The sequence below is a fragment of the Oncorhynchus nerka genome, linkage group LG12, assembly GCF_034236695.1.
Source record: "Oncorhynchus nerka isolate Pitt River linkage group LG12, Oner_Uvic_2.0, whole genome shotgun sequence".
Taxonomy (NCBI): Eukaryota; Metazoa; Chordata; class Actinopteri; order Salmoniformes; family Salmonidae; genus Oncorhynchus; species Oncorhynchus nerka.
The window spans coordinates 4104052-4117509 of NC_088407.1; the positions used below are offsets into that span (position 1 = coordinate 4104052).

General features: G+C 47.5%; 1 protein-coding gene across 1 annotated transcript in view; it reads left to right on the plus strand.

Annotated features, from left to right (window-relative positions):
• LOC135574225 (calcium uniporter regulatory subunit MCUb, mitochondrial-like) overlaps positions 1-12429 on the plus strand; it is a 43700-nt gene extending 31271 nt beyond the window's left edge. Inside the window, exons 4-9 of the mRNA XM_065025156.1 lie at positions 1271-1375; positions 6606-6760; positions 7357-7463; positions 10216-10312; positions 10650-10766; positions 12021-12429. Of these exons, the coding sequence (XP_064881228.1) occupies positions 1271-1375; positions 6606-6760; positions 7357-7463; positions 10216-10312; positions 10650-10766; positions 12021-12098 (659 nt within the window). The 3' untranslated portion in view covers positions 12099-12429. The remainder of the gene's footprint in view (positions 1-1270; positions 1376-6605; positions 6761-7356; positions 7464-10215; positions 10313-10649; positions 10767-12020) is intronic.
• Positions 12430-13458: the final 1029 nt, after the last annotated feature.

Here is a 13458-nt window from a genome sequence, read left to right on the forward strand (position 1 = left end):
ACAGTACAACATCTCCACTAACCTATTCTGACAGTACAACATCTCCACTATAACCTATTCTGACAGTACAACATCTCCACTATAACCTATTCTGACAGTACAACATCTCCACTATAACCTATTCTGACAGTACAACATCTCCACTAACCTATTCTGACAGTACAACATCTCCACTAACCTATTCTGACAGTACAACATCTCTACTATAACCTATTCTGACAGTACAACATCTCTACTAACCTATTCTGACAGTACAACATCTCCACTATAACCTATTCTGACAGTACAACATCTCCACTATAACCTATTCTGACAGTACAACATCTCTACTAACCTATTCTGACAGTACAACATCTCCACTATAACCTATTCTGACAGTACAACATCTCTACTATAACCTATTCTGACAGTACAACATCTCCACTAACCTATTCTGACAGTACAACATCTCCACTATAACCTATTCTGACAGTACAACATCTCCACTATAACCTATTCTGACAGTACAACATCTCCACTAACCTATTCTGACAGTACAACATCTCTACTATAACCTATTCTGACAGTACAACATCTCCACTATAACCTATTCTGACAGTACAACATCTCCACTATAACCTATTCTGACAGTACAACATCTCCACTAACCTATTCTGACAGTACAACATCTCCACTATAACCTATTCTGACAGTACAACATCCCTTTGTCTTCTCTCCCCTCCTCCCCTCCCTCCCCTCATCTTCCTCCTCTCTCTCCCCTCATCTTCCTCCTGCTCCTCCTCCTCTCTCTCCCCTCCCTCATCTTCCTCTTCTCCTCCTCCCTCCCTCCCCTCATCTTCCTCTTCTCCTCCTCCTCTCTCTCCCCTCCTCCCCTCCCCCCTCATCTTCCTCCTCATCTTCCTCCTGCTCCTCCTCCCCTCCTCTCTCTCCCCTCCTCCCCTCATCATCTTCCACCTGCTCCTCTCCCTCCCCTCCTTCTCCTCCCTCCTCCTCTCTCTCCCTCCTCCCCTCCCTCCCCTCATCTTCCTCTTTCCTCCTCCTCCTCTCTCCCTCCCTCCCCTCATCTTCCTCCTGCTCCTCCCTCCCTCCCCTCCTCCTCTCTCTCTCTCCTCCTCTCTCTCCCCTCCTCCCCTCATCTTCTCCTCCTCCTCTCTCTCCCCTCCTCCCCTCCCTCCCCTCATCTTCCTCCTGCTCCTCTCTCTCCCCTCCCTCCCCTCATCTTCCTCCTGCTCCTCTCCCTCCCCTCCTTCTCCTCCCCTCCTCCTCTCAGATGGAGAGAGGGTTTGCTCTAGCACCTCTATAGACACAGTTCTCAATCAGGACTTCCAGATCCTCATCAACAGCACCATCTACAGGATACACTCCCCGGGCAGAGGTACCGAACTCTGTGTGTGTGTGGTGTGTGTGTGGTGTGGTGTGGTGTGTGTGTGTGGTGTGTGTAATAACCCATGACCAGGGTAGAGTGTGTGTGGTGTGTGTAATAACCCATGACCAGGGTAGAGTGTGTGTGGTGTGGTGTGTGTATGTGGTGTGTGTGGTGTGTGTGTGGTGTGTGTGTGTGTGTGTAATAACCCATGACCAGGGTAGAGTGTGATGTGTGTGTGTGTGTGTGTGTAATAACCCATGACCAGGGTAGAGTGTGATGTGTTAGAGTAATCAGACTTCTTTTAGTTGTTAACGGATTAATCTAACACATTACGTTTTTAACGATTTAAGTAATAGTTTGTTTTTAAAATATGCAAGTCGCTGCTTTTACAATATTATTTAACATTTTCTTTGTTAGCACAAATTTGAATAAAATAATGAAAATCCCTCCTATGTTTCGTCGCCATTGGCGCTGTTCCTGTTTCTGCTCTGGACTCTCTTGACCAATCAACATGATGCAAATGTACATGACAGAGGTTAACAGGGACAGGGACAGACTGCTGTAGTTTGGGGTTAACAGGGACAGACTGCTGTAGTTTGGGGTTAACGGGGACAGACTGCTATAGTTTGGGGTTAACAGTGGACAGACTGCTGTAGTTTGGGGTTAACAGGGACAGACTGCTGTAGTTTGGGGTTAACAGGGACAGACTGCTGTAGTTTGGGGTTAACAGGGACAGACTGCTGTAGTTTGGGGTTAACAGGGACAGGGACAGACTGCTGTAGTTTGGGGTTAACGGGGACAGACTGCTATAGTTTGGGGTTAACAGTGGACAGACTGCTGTAGTTTGGGGTTAACAGTGGACAGACTGCTGTAGTTTGGGGTTAACAGGGACAGACTGCTGTAGTTTGGGGTTAACAGGGACAGACTGCTGTAGTTTGGGGTTAACAGGGACAGACTGCTGTAGTTTGGTGTTAACAGGGACAGACTGCTGTAGTTTGGGGTTAACAGGGACAGACTGCTGTAGTTTGGGGTTAACAGGGACAGGGACAGACTGCTGTAGTTTGGGGTTAACAGGGACAGGGACAGACTGCTGTAGTTTGGGGTTAACAGGGACAGACTGCTGTAGTTTGGGGTTAACAGGGACAGGGACAGACTGCTGTAGTTTGGGGTTAACAGGGACAGGGACAGACTGCTGTAGTTTGGGGTTAACAGGGACAGACTGCTGTAGTTTGGGGTTAACAGTGACAGGGACAGACTGCTGTAGTTTGGGGTTAACAGGGACAGACTGCTGTAGTTTGGGGTTAACAGTGACAGGGACAGACTGCTGTAGTTTGGGGTTAACAGGGACAGAGACAGACTGCTGTAGTTTGGGGTTAACAGGGACAGACTGCTGTAGTTTGGGGTTAACAGGGACAGACTGCTGTAGTTTGGGGTTAACAGGGACAGACTGCTGTAGTTTGGGGTTAACAGGGACAGACTGCTGTAGTTTGGGGTTAACAGGGACAGACTGCTGTAGTTTGGGGTTAACAGGGACAGACTGCTATAGTTTGGGGTTAACAGGGACAGACTGCTGTAGTTTGGGGTTAACGGGGACAGACTGCTGTAGTTTGGGGTTAACAGGGACAGACTGCTGTAGTTTGGGGTTAACAGGGACAGACTGCTGTAGTTTGGGGTTAACAAAGACAGACTGCTGTAGTTTGGGGTTAACAGGGACAGACTGCTGTAGTTTGGGGTTAACAGGGACAGACTGCTGTAGTTTGGGGTTAACAGGGACAGACTGCTGTAGTTTGGGGTTAACAGGGACAGGGACAGACTGCTGTAGTTTGGGGTTAACAGGGACAGGGACAGACTGCTGTAGTTTGGGGTTAACAGGGACAGACTGCTGTAGTTTGGGGTTAACAGGGACAGGGACAGACTGCTGTAGTTTGGGGTTAACAGGGACAGGGACAGACTGCTGTAGTTTGGGGTTAACAGGGACAGACTGCTGTAGTTTGGGGTTAACAGTGACAGGGACAGACTGCTGTAGTTTGGGGTTAACAGGGACAGACTGCTGTAGTTTGGGGTTAACAGTGACAGGGACAGACTGCTGTAGTTTGGGGTTAACAGGGACAGAGACAGACTGCTGTAGTTTGGGGTTAACAGGGACAGACTGCTGTAGTTTGGGGTTAACAGGGACAGGGACAGACTGCTGTAGTTTGGGGTTAACAGGGACAGACTGCTGTAGTTTGGGGTTAACAGGGACAGACTGCTGTAGTTTGGGGTTAACAGGGACAGACTGCTGTAGTTTGGGGTTAACAGGGACAGACTGCTGTAGTTTGGGGTTAACAGGGACAGACTGCTGTAGTTTGGGGTTAACAGGGACAGGGACAGACTGCTGTAGTTTGGGGTTAACAGGGACAGGGACAGACTGCTGTAGTTTGGGGTTAACAGGGACAGGGACAGACTCCTGTAGTTTGGGGTTAACAGGGACAGGGACAGACTGCTGTAGTTTGGGGTTAACAGGGACAGACTGCTGTAGTTTGGGGTTAACAGGGACAGACTGCTGTAGTTTGGGGTTAACAGGGACAGACTGCTGTAGTTTGGGGTTAACAGGGACAGACTGCTGTAGTTTGGGGTTAACAAGGACAGACTGCTGTAGTTTGGGGTTAACAGGGACAGACTGCTGTAGTTTGGGGTTAACAGGGACAGACTGCTGTAGTTTGGGGTTAACAAGGACAGACTGCTGTAGTTTGGGGTTAACAGGGACAGGGACAGACTGCTGTAGTTTGGGGTTAACAGGGACAGACTGCTGTAGTTTGGGGTTAACAGGGACAGGGACAGACTGCTGTAGTTTGGGGTTAACAGGGACAGACTGCTGTAGTTTGGGGTTAACAGGGACAGACTGCTGTAGTTTGGGGTTAACAGGGACAGACTGCTGTAGTTTGGGGTTAACAGGGACAGACTGCTGTAGTTTGGGGTTAACATGGACAGACTGCTGTAGTTTGGGGTTAACAGGGACAGACTGCTGTAGTTTGGGGTTAACAGGGACAGGGACAGACTGCTGTAGTTTGGGGTTAACAGGGACAGACTGCTGTAGTTTGGGGTTAACAGGGACAGACTGCTGTAGTTTGGGGTTAACAGGGACAGGCTGCTGTAGTTTGGGGTTAACAGGGACAGGGACAGACTGCTGTAGTTTGGGGTTAACAGGGACAGGGACAGACTGCTGTAGTTTGGGGTTAACAGGGACAGACTGCTGTAGTTTGGGGTTAACAGGGACAAGGACAGACTGCTGTAGTTTGGGGTTAACAGGGACAAGGACAGACTGCTGTAGTTTGGGGTTAACAGGGACAGGGACAGACTGCTGTAGTTTGGGGTTAACAGGGACAGGGACAGACTGCTGTAGTTTGGGGTTAACAGGGACAGACTGCTGTAGTTTGGGGTTAACAGGGACAGACTGTTGTAGTTTGGGGTTAACAGGGACAGACTGCTGTAGTTTGGGGTTAACAGGGACAGACTGCTGTAGTTTGGGGTTAACAGGGACAGACTGCTGTAGTTTGGGGTTAACAGAGACAGACTGCTGTAGTTTGGGGTTAACAGGGACAGACTGCTGTAGTTTGGGGTTAACAGGGACAGACTGCTGTAGTTTGGGGTTAACAGGGACAGACTGCTGTAGTTTGGGGTTAACAGGGACAGGGACAGACTGCTGTAGTTTGGGGTTAACAGGGACAGGGACAGACTGCTGTAGTTTGGGGTTAACAGGGACAGGGACAGACTGCTGTAGTTTGGGGTTAACAGGGACAGGGACAGACTCCTGTAGTTTGGGGTTAACAGGGACAGAGGTTAACAGGGACAGAGGTTAACAGGGACAGAGGTTAACAGGGACAGATTGCTGTTTGTTGCTAACAGCAACAGTGAAACAGAACACTGATTTTTGCCAGAACTGATTCTGTTTTCTGGTGTTTTGGGGGTTCGTTCCTCCTTGTTCCTCGTCAATTATTGGCTCATTGATGAAATTAGCATTATGACAATATCTTTAATTAATTCAAAAACCTTTTATTAATTGTAATTGCAGACAGAATTTGACAATCAGGAACATAACGCATGTTTCATAGTAAGTTCTGCATCAAAGGTCCCATGTTATTTTATTAAACCCTAAATCCGGCCCTCGTGATGTCACTGCCTACGTCATTATGTTTTATTCCTGAGACCAAAACCATGCCTGCTCAACCCTAAAACCTCTCCATCTTCTCCTCTCCACCCTTCCACCCCCACCTCTCCATCTTCTCCCCTCCACCCCCTCCCCTCATCTTCCTCTTCTCCTCCTCCTCTCTCTCTATTCCTGAGACCAAAACCATGCCTGCTCAACCCTAAAACTCGTGTTTATATCGCTGTCTAAAAGCTCAGCAGTAAATGTCCAAGTTGATTTACAGTGGAATGTCTGACTCGTGTCTTATCTCTGACACTCCCCTGCAGAGTTCTGTCATCACAGTCACGCATTTCTCACATCTTTATAAGAGGCAAAAAGACCAGAAATCAACTGTGGAACAAATACTAAACCTCTATAATGAATATATATATATATATATATATATATATATATTGTTCATCTGTAGGTCCCTATAAATGTAAAGAGGGAGGGGTCTTATAACCCCTCCCCTTCTATTAATACAGCATTAGCATAATCAATTATTATAATTCATCAAGCCCCTATCATGACCCCTAGGTGAACCCTTTCAGTGTTTTTGTATTGATCTGTGTATCAGGTGGAAACTCGGTTTGGTCTCCTGCGATTGGAGGAAATAGCGATGTGGCGACTGAAGGCCTTATTGTGCAGCAGGAGCTCATCACACTGTTCAAAGATCAACGTTCAAACCACGTTACTTACAGCAGGAGCTCATCACACTGTTCAAAGATCAACGTTCAAACCACGTTACTTACAGCAGGAGCTCATCACACTGTTCAAAGATCAACGTACAAACCACGTTACTTACAGCAGGAGCTCATCACACTGTTCAAAGATCAACGTTCAAACCACGTTACTTACAGCAGGAGCTCATCACACTGTTCAAAGGGTCACAGCGTTACTGTGGAAAGTCACAGAACCCTTCTAATGGAAGTAACGCTAGAACCTAACAAGTCACTGATAAAAATAACGTTCCCCAACTGACCAGGAACCTTATCCTTTCTCTCCTCCCTCCCTCTGCTCCCCTCTCCTCTCTCTGCTCATCTCTCCTCTCCTCCTCTCTCCTCCCCCTATCAGAGTCTCCAGAACATTCCACCAGTATAGATGACATGAAGACAGTAGTCCACATGCTCCAGTCAGCTCTCAACCTGCCAGAACACCAGCTACTGAGACAGATTCAGCTTCTCCGCAGACTGGATACACTGAAGCAGGAGCTGGGACCTCTGGAGGAGGTACTGTACACAGAGAGACAGACAGACAGACAGACAGACAGACAGACAGACAGACAGACAGACAGACAGACAGACAGACAGACAGACAGACAGACAGACTGGATACACTGAAGCAGGAGCTGGGACCTCTGGAGGAGGTACTGTACACAGAGAGACAGACAGACGGACAGACAGACTGGATACACTGAAGCAGGAGCTGGGACCTCTGGAGGAGGTACTGTACACAGAGAGACAGACAGACAGACGGACGGACATAGAAACTCACGTAGAAACAGACACCATTGTTGTCTATGGGCTTAATAACACGTTAGGTAATGTATGTCTGTGTGTGTGTCTTTCTGTGTGTGTGTGTGTCTTTCTGTGTGTGTGTGTGTCTTTCTGTGTGTTTGTGTCTTTCTCTGTGTTTGTGTCTTTCTCTGTGTGTGTGTGTGTGTGTGTGTGTGTGTGTGTGTGTGTGTCTTTCTGTGTGTGTGTGTCTTTCTGTGTGTGTGTGTGTGTGTGTGTGTGTGTGTGTCTTTCTGTGTGTGTGTGTCTTTCTGTGTTTGTGTGTGTCTTTCTGTGTGTGTGTGTGTGTGTGTGTGTGTGTGTGTGTGTAGGTGCGGGCCCAAGTGGCTGGGAGGGCGGAGTCTCAGTCGATGCGTATAGAGTGGGCGGTGCTTGCCTTTCTCTCTCTACAGGGAAGCTTTCTGGGATACCTGACTTGGTGAGACACAAACACAGGGATTATAGACACACACACAGGGATTACAGACACACACAGGGATTATAGACACACACAGGGATTACAGACACACACAGGGATTATAGACACAAACACAGGGATTACAGACACACACACAAACACAGGGATTACAGACACACACACAAACACAGGGATTACACACACAAACACAGGGATTACACACACACACACAAACACAGGGATTATAGACACACACAGGGATTACAGACACACACATAAGGATGCAGTCGATGATATAGAGTACAGTATATACGTATGCATATGAGATGAATAATGTAGGGTAAGTAACATTATATAAGGTAGCATTGTTTAAAGTGGCTAGTGATATATTTACATCATTTCCCATCAATTCCCATTATTAAAGTGGCTGGAGTTGGGTCAGTGTCAATGACAGTGTGTTGGCAGCAGCCACTCAATGTTAGTGGTGGCTGTTTAACAGTCTGATGGCCTTGAGATAGAAGCTGTTTTTCAGTCTCTCGGTACCAGCTTTGATGCACCTGTACTGACCTCGCCTTCTGGATGATAGCGGGGTGAACAGGCAGTGGTTCGGGTGGTTGATGTCCTTGATGATCTTTATGGCCTTCCTGTAACATCGGGTGGTGTAGGTGTCCTGGAGGGCAGGTAGTTTGCCCCCGGTGATGCGTTGTGCAGACCTCACTACCCTCTGGAGAGCCTTACGGTTGAGGGCGGAGCAGTTGCCGTACCAGGCGGTGATACAGCCCGCCAGGATGCTCTCGATTGTGCATCTGTAGAAGTTTGTGAGTGCTTTTGGTGACAAGCCGAATTTCTTCAGCCTCCTGAGGTTGAAGAGGCGCTGCTGCGTCTTCTTCACGACGCTGTCAGTGTGAGTGGACCAATTCAGTTTGTCTGTGATGTGTATGCCGAGGAACTTAAAACTTGCTACCCTCTCCACTACTGTTCCATCGATGTGGATAGGGGGGTGTTCTCTCTGCTGTTTCCTGAAGTCCACAATCATCTCCTTAGTTTTGTTGACGTTGAGTGTGAGGTTATTTTCCTGACACCACACTCCGAGGGCCCTCACCTCCTCCCTGTAGGCCGTCTCGTCGTTGTTGGTAATCAAGCCTACCACTGTTGTGTCGTCCGCAAACTTGATGATTGAGTTGGAGGCGTGCGTGGCCACGCAGTCGTGGGTGAACAGGGAGTACAGGAGAGGGCTCAGAACGCACCTTGTGGGGCCCCGTGTTGAGGATCAGCGGGGAGGAGATGTTGTTGCCTACCCTCACCACCCGTCAGGAAGTCCAGTACCCAGTTGCACAGGGCGGGTCGAGACCCAGGGTCTCGAGCTTGATGACGAGCTTGGAGGGTACTATGGTGTTGAATGCCGAGCTGTAGTCGATGAACAGCATTCTCACATAGGTATTCCTCTTGTCCAGGTGGGTTAGGGCAGTGTGCAGTGTGGTTGAGATTGCATCGTCTGTGGACCTATTTGGGCGGTAAGCAAATTGGAGTGGGTCTAGGTGTCAGGTAGGGTGGAGGTGATATGGTCCTTGACTAGTCTCTCAAAGCACTTCATGATGACGGAAGTGAGTGCTACGGGCGGTAGTCGTTTAGCTCAGTTACCTTAGCTTTCTTGGGAACAGGAACAATGGTGGCCCTCTTGAAGCATGTGGGAACAGCAGACTGGTATAGGGATTGATTGAATATGTCCGTAAACACACCGGCCAGCTGGTCTGCGCATGCTCTGAGGGCGCGGCTGGGGATGCCGTCTGGGCCTGCAGCCTTGCGAGGGTTAACACGTTTAAATGTCTTACTCACCTCGGCTGCAGTGAAGGAGAGACCGCATGTTTTCGTTGCAGGCCGTGTCAGTGGCACTGTATTGTCCTCAAAGCGGGCAAAAAAGTTATTTAGTCTGCCTGGGAGCAAGACATCCTGGTCCGTGACTGGGCTGGGTTTCTTCTTGTAGTCCGTGATTGACTGTAGACCCTGCCACATGCCTCTTGTGTCTGAGCCGTTGAATTGAGATTCTACTTTGTCTCTATACTGACGCTTAGCTTGTTGATAGCCTTGCGGAGGGAATAGCTGCACTGTTTGTATTCGGTCATGTTGCCAGACACCTTGCCCTGATTAAAAGCAGTGGTTTGCGCTTTCAGTTTCACACGAATGCTGCCATCAATCCACGGTTTCTGGTTAGGGAATGTTTTTATCGTTGCTATGGGAACGACATCTTCAACGCACGTTCTAATGAACTCGCACACCGAATCAGCGTATTCGTCAATATTTTTATCTGACGCAATACGAAACATGTCCCAGTCCACGTGATGGAAGCAGTCTTGGAGTGTGGAGTCAGCTTGGTCTGACCAGCGTTGGACAGACCTCAGCATGGAAGCCTCTTGCGTTAGACACAAACACAGGGATTACAGACACACACAGGGATTATAGACACACACAGGGATTACACACACACAGGGATTACAGACACACACAGGGATTACAGACACACACAAACAAAGGGATTACAGACACACACAGGGATTATAGACACACACAGGGATTACACACACACACAGGGATTACAGACACACACAGGGATTACAGACACACACAGGGATTACAGACACACACAGGGATTACAGACACACACAGGGATTACAGACAAACACAAACACAGGGATTACAGACAAACACAAACACAGGGATTACACACACACACAAACATTAATCTGTGCCCCCCTGTCCCGTCCGTCCCATCCAGGTTTGTGTTTGCCTGGGACGTGATGGAACCAGTCACCTACTTCATCACCTACGCTACCAGCATGGGCTTCCTGGGCTACTACATACTCACTAAACAGGCAAGACAGACAGACAGACAGTGTGTGTGATCTGTTGCGTGTGTCAAGCTTCTCCTCTTGTAAAAGTTGAGTCTTAAGAGTGTGTGTTCGTGTCTGTTTGTTCTGGTGTGTGTTAACGGTGTGTGTGTGTGTGTGTTAACGGTGTGTGTGTGTGTGTGTGTTAACGGTGTGTGTGTGTGTGTGTTAACGGTGTGTGTGTGTGTGTGTGTTAACGGTGTGTGTGTGTGTGTTAACGGTGTGTGTGTGTGTGTTAACGGTGTGTGTGTGTTAACGGTGTGTGTGTGTGTTAACGGTGTGTGTGTGTGTGTGTGTGTTAACGGTGTGTGTGTGTGTGTAGGAGTTGCTCTATCCGGATGCTAAGGACCGTCAGTTTCTTCACTTCTTCCACAAGAGAGCAGCAATGGAACACTTTGACACACACAGATACAACGCACTACGAGACCAACTGGCTACGGTGAGGACAAACTACCAGGCTATAGTGAGGACACAGACACACTACCAGGCTATAGTGAGGACACACTACCAGGCTATAGTGAGGACACACTACCAGGCTATAGTGAGGACACAGACACACTACCAGGCTATAGTGAGGACACACTACCAGGCTATAGTGAGGACACAGACACACTACCAGGCTATAGTGAGGACACACTACCAGGCTATAGTGAGGACACAGATACACTACCAGGATATAGTGAGGACACAGACACACTACCAGGCTATAGTGAGGACACAGACACACTACCAGGCTATAGTGAGGACACAGACAGACTCACTACCAGGATATAGTGAGGACACAGATACACTACCAGGATATAGTGAGGACACACACATACACACTACCAGGCTATAGTGAGGACACAGATACACTACCAGGATATAGTGAGGACACAGATACACTACCAGGCTATAGTGAGGACACAGACACACTACCAGACTATAGTGAGGACACAGATACACTCCCAGGCTATAGTGAGAACACAGACACACTACCAGGCTATAGTGAGGACACAGACAGACACACTACCAGGCTATAGTGAGGACACACACAGACACACTACCAGACTATAGTGAGGACACACACAGACACACTACCAGGCTATAGTGAGGATACAGACAGACACACTACCAGGCTATAGTGAGGACACACACAGACACACTACCAGGCTATAGTGAGGACACAGACAGACACACTACCAGGCTATAGTGAGGACACAGATACACTACCAGGCTATAGTGAGGACACAGACACACTACCAGGCTATAGTGAGGACACAGACAGATACACTACCAGGCTAGAGTGAGGACACAGACACACTACCAGGATATAGTGAGGACACAGACAGACACACTACCAGGCTATAGTGAGGTCACAGACAGACAAACTACCAGGCTATAGTGGAGACACAGACAGGCACACTACCAGGCTATAGTGAGGACACAGACAGACACACTACCAGGCTATAGTGAGGACACAGACAAACACACTACCAGGCTATAGTGAGGACACAGACAAACACACTACCAGGCTATAGTGAGGACACAGACAGACACACTACCAGGCTATAGTGAGGACACAGACACACTACCAGGCTATAGTGAGGACACAGACAAACACACTACCAGGCTATAGTGAGGACAGACATTCTTACAGCTCACTCTGTACCAAGTACTAATGGTGTGTGTGTGTGTGTGTGTGTGTGTGTAGGTGGAGAGTGATCTGAAACGCCTGAGGAAACCTATTCAACTACAGCTACCAGTGGACCCCATTCAGCCGGGCAACTAATCACTACACACTATACACACACTAAACACTACACACACTACACACACTCAGCCCAGCAACTAAACACCACACATTATACACACACTAAACACTACACACACTACACACACACTAAACACTACACACACTACACACATTCAGCCCAGCAACTAATCACCACACACTACACACTACAAAAGGAGCAATATTGTAGCACCTTCATTTGTTCCGCGTAACACCAGCTCTACATTACATCTCACGTGGACTCAGAGAAATATGTCATACGCCTGGGTTCAAAGAATATCATTTCAGAGATTTACTATATGAAATAAATTCATCATTTTCATCTGTGCTTGATTGAGCTTGTCTGGATTAATGGACCAATTGAATAGTCCCGAAACCTTAAACCCTGCCCATTTGGCACTTCAGGCAGACTAAAACAAACGCTCAAAGTGTTTCAAATATTTGTTTTAATGTTTCATGTCTGGTCTCGGGTTCTCTGTCTGTTGAGTATATCGGATCTGGGTTTCTGTGCAGCATCTTTGTTCTGAAGTAGAGTATCTGGGTTCTGTGTAGTATCTTTGTTTTGAAGTAGAGTATCTGGGTTCTGTGTAGTATCTTTGTTTTGAAGTAGAGTATCTGGGTTCTGTGTAGCATCTTTGTTCTGAAGTAGAGTATCTGGGTTCTGTGTAGCATCTTTGTTCTGAAGTAGAGTATCTGGGTTCTGTGCAGCATCTTTGTTCTGAAGTAGAGTATCTGGGTTCTGTGCAGCATCTTTGTTCTGAAGTAGAGTATCTGGGTTCTGTGCAGCATCTTTGTTCTGAAGTAGAGTATCTGGGTTCTGAAGTAGAGTATCTGGGTTCTGTGTAGTATCTTTGTTTTGAACTAGAGTATCTGGGTTCTGTGTAGCATCTTTGTTCTGAAGTAGAGTATCTGGGTTCTGTGTAGCATCTTTGTTCTGAAGTAGAGTATCTGGGTTCTGTGTAGCATCTTTGTTCTGAAGTAGAGTATCTGGGTTCTGTGTAGCATCTTTGTTCTGAAGTAGAGTATCTGGGTTCTGTGTAGCATCTTTGTTCTGAAGTAGAGTATCTGGGTTCTGTGCAGCATCTTTGTTCTGAAGTAGAGTATCTGGGTTCTGTGCAGCATCTTTGTTCTGAAGTAGAGTATCTGGGTTCTGTGCAGCATCTTTGTTCTGAAGTAGAGTATCTGGGTTCTGAAGTAGAGTATCTGGGTTCTGTGTAGTATCTTTGTCTCGTGGTTCAGTCAGTGTCTTCAGAAAGCATTCAAACCCCTTGACCTATTCTACATTTTGTTGTGTTAGAGCCTCAATTCAAAATGGATTCAATATAATTATAATATCCTTCTTTTCTCACCCATCTAA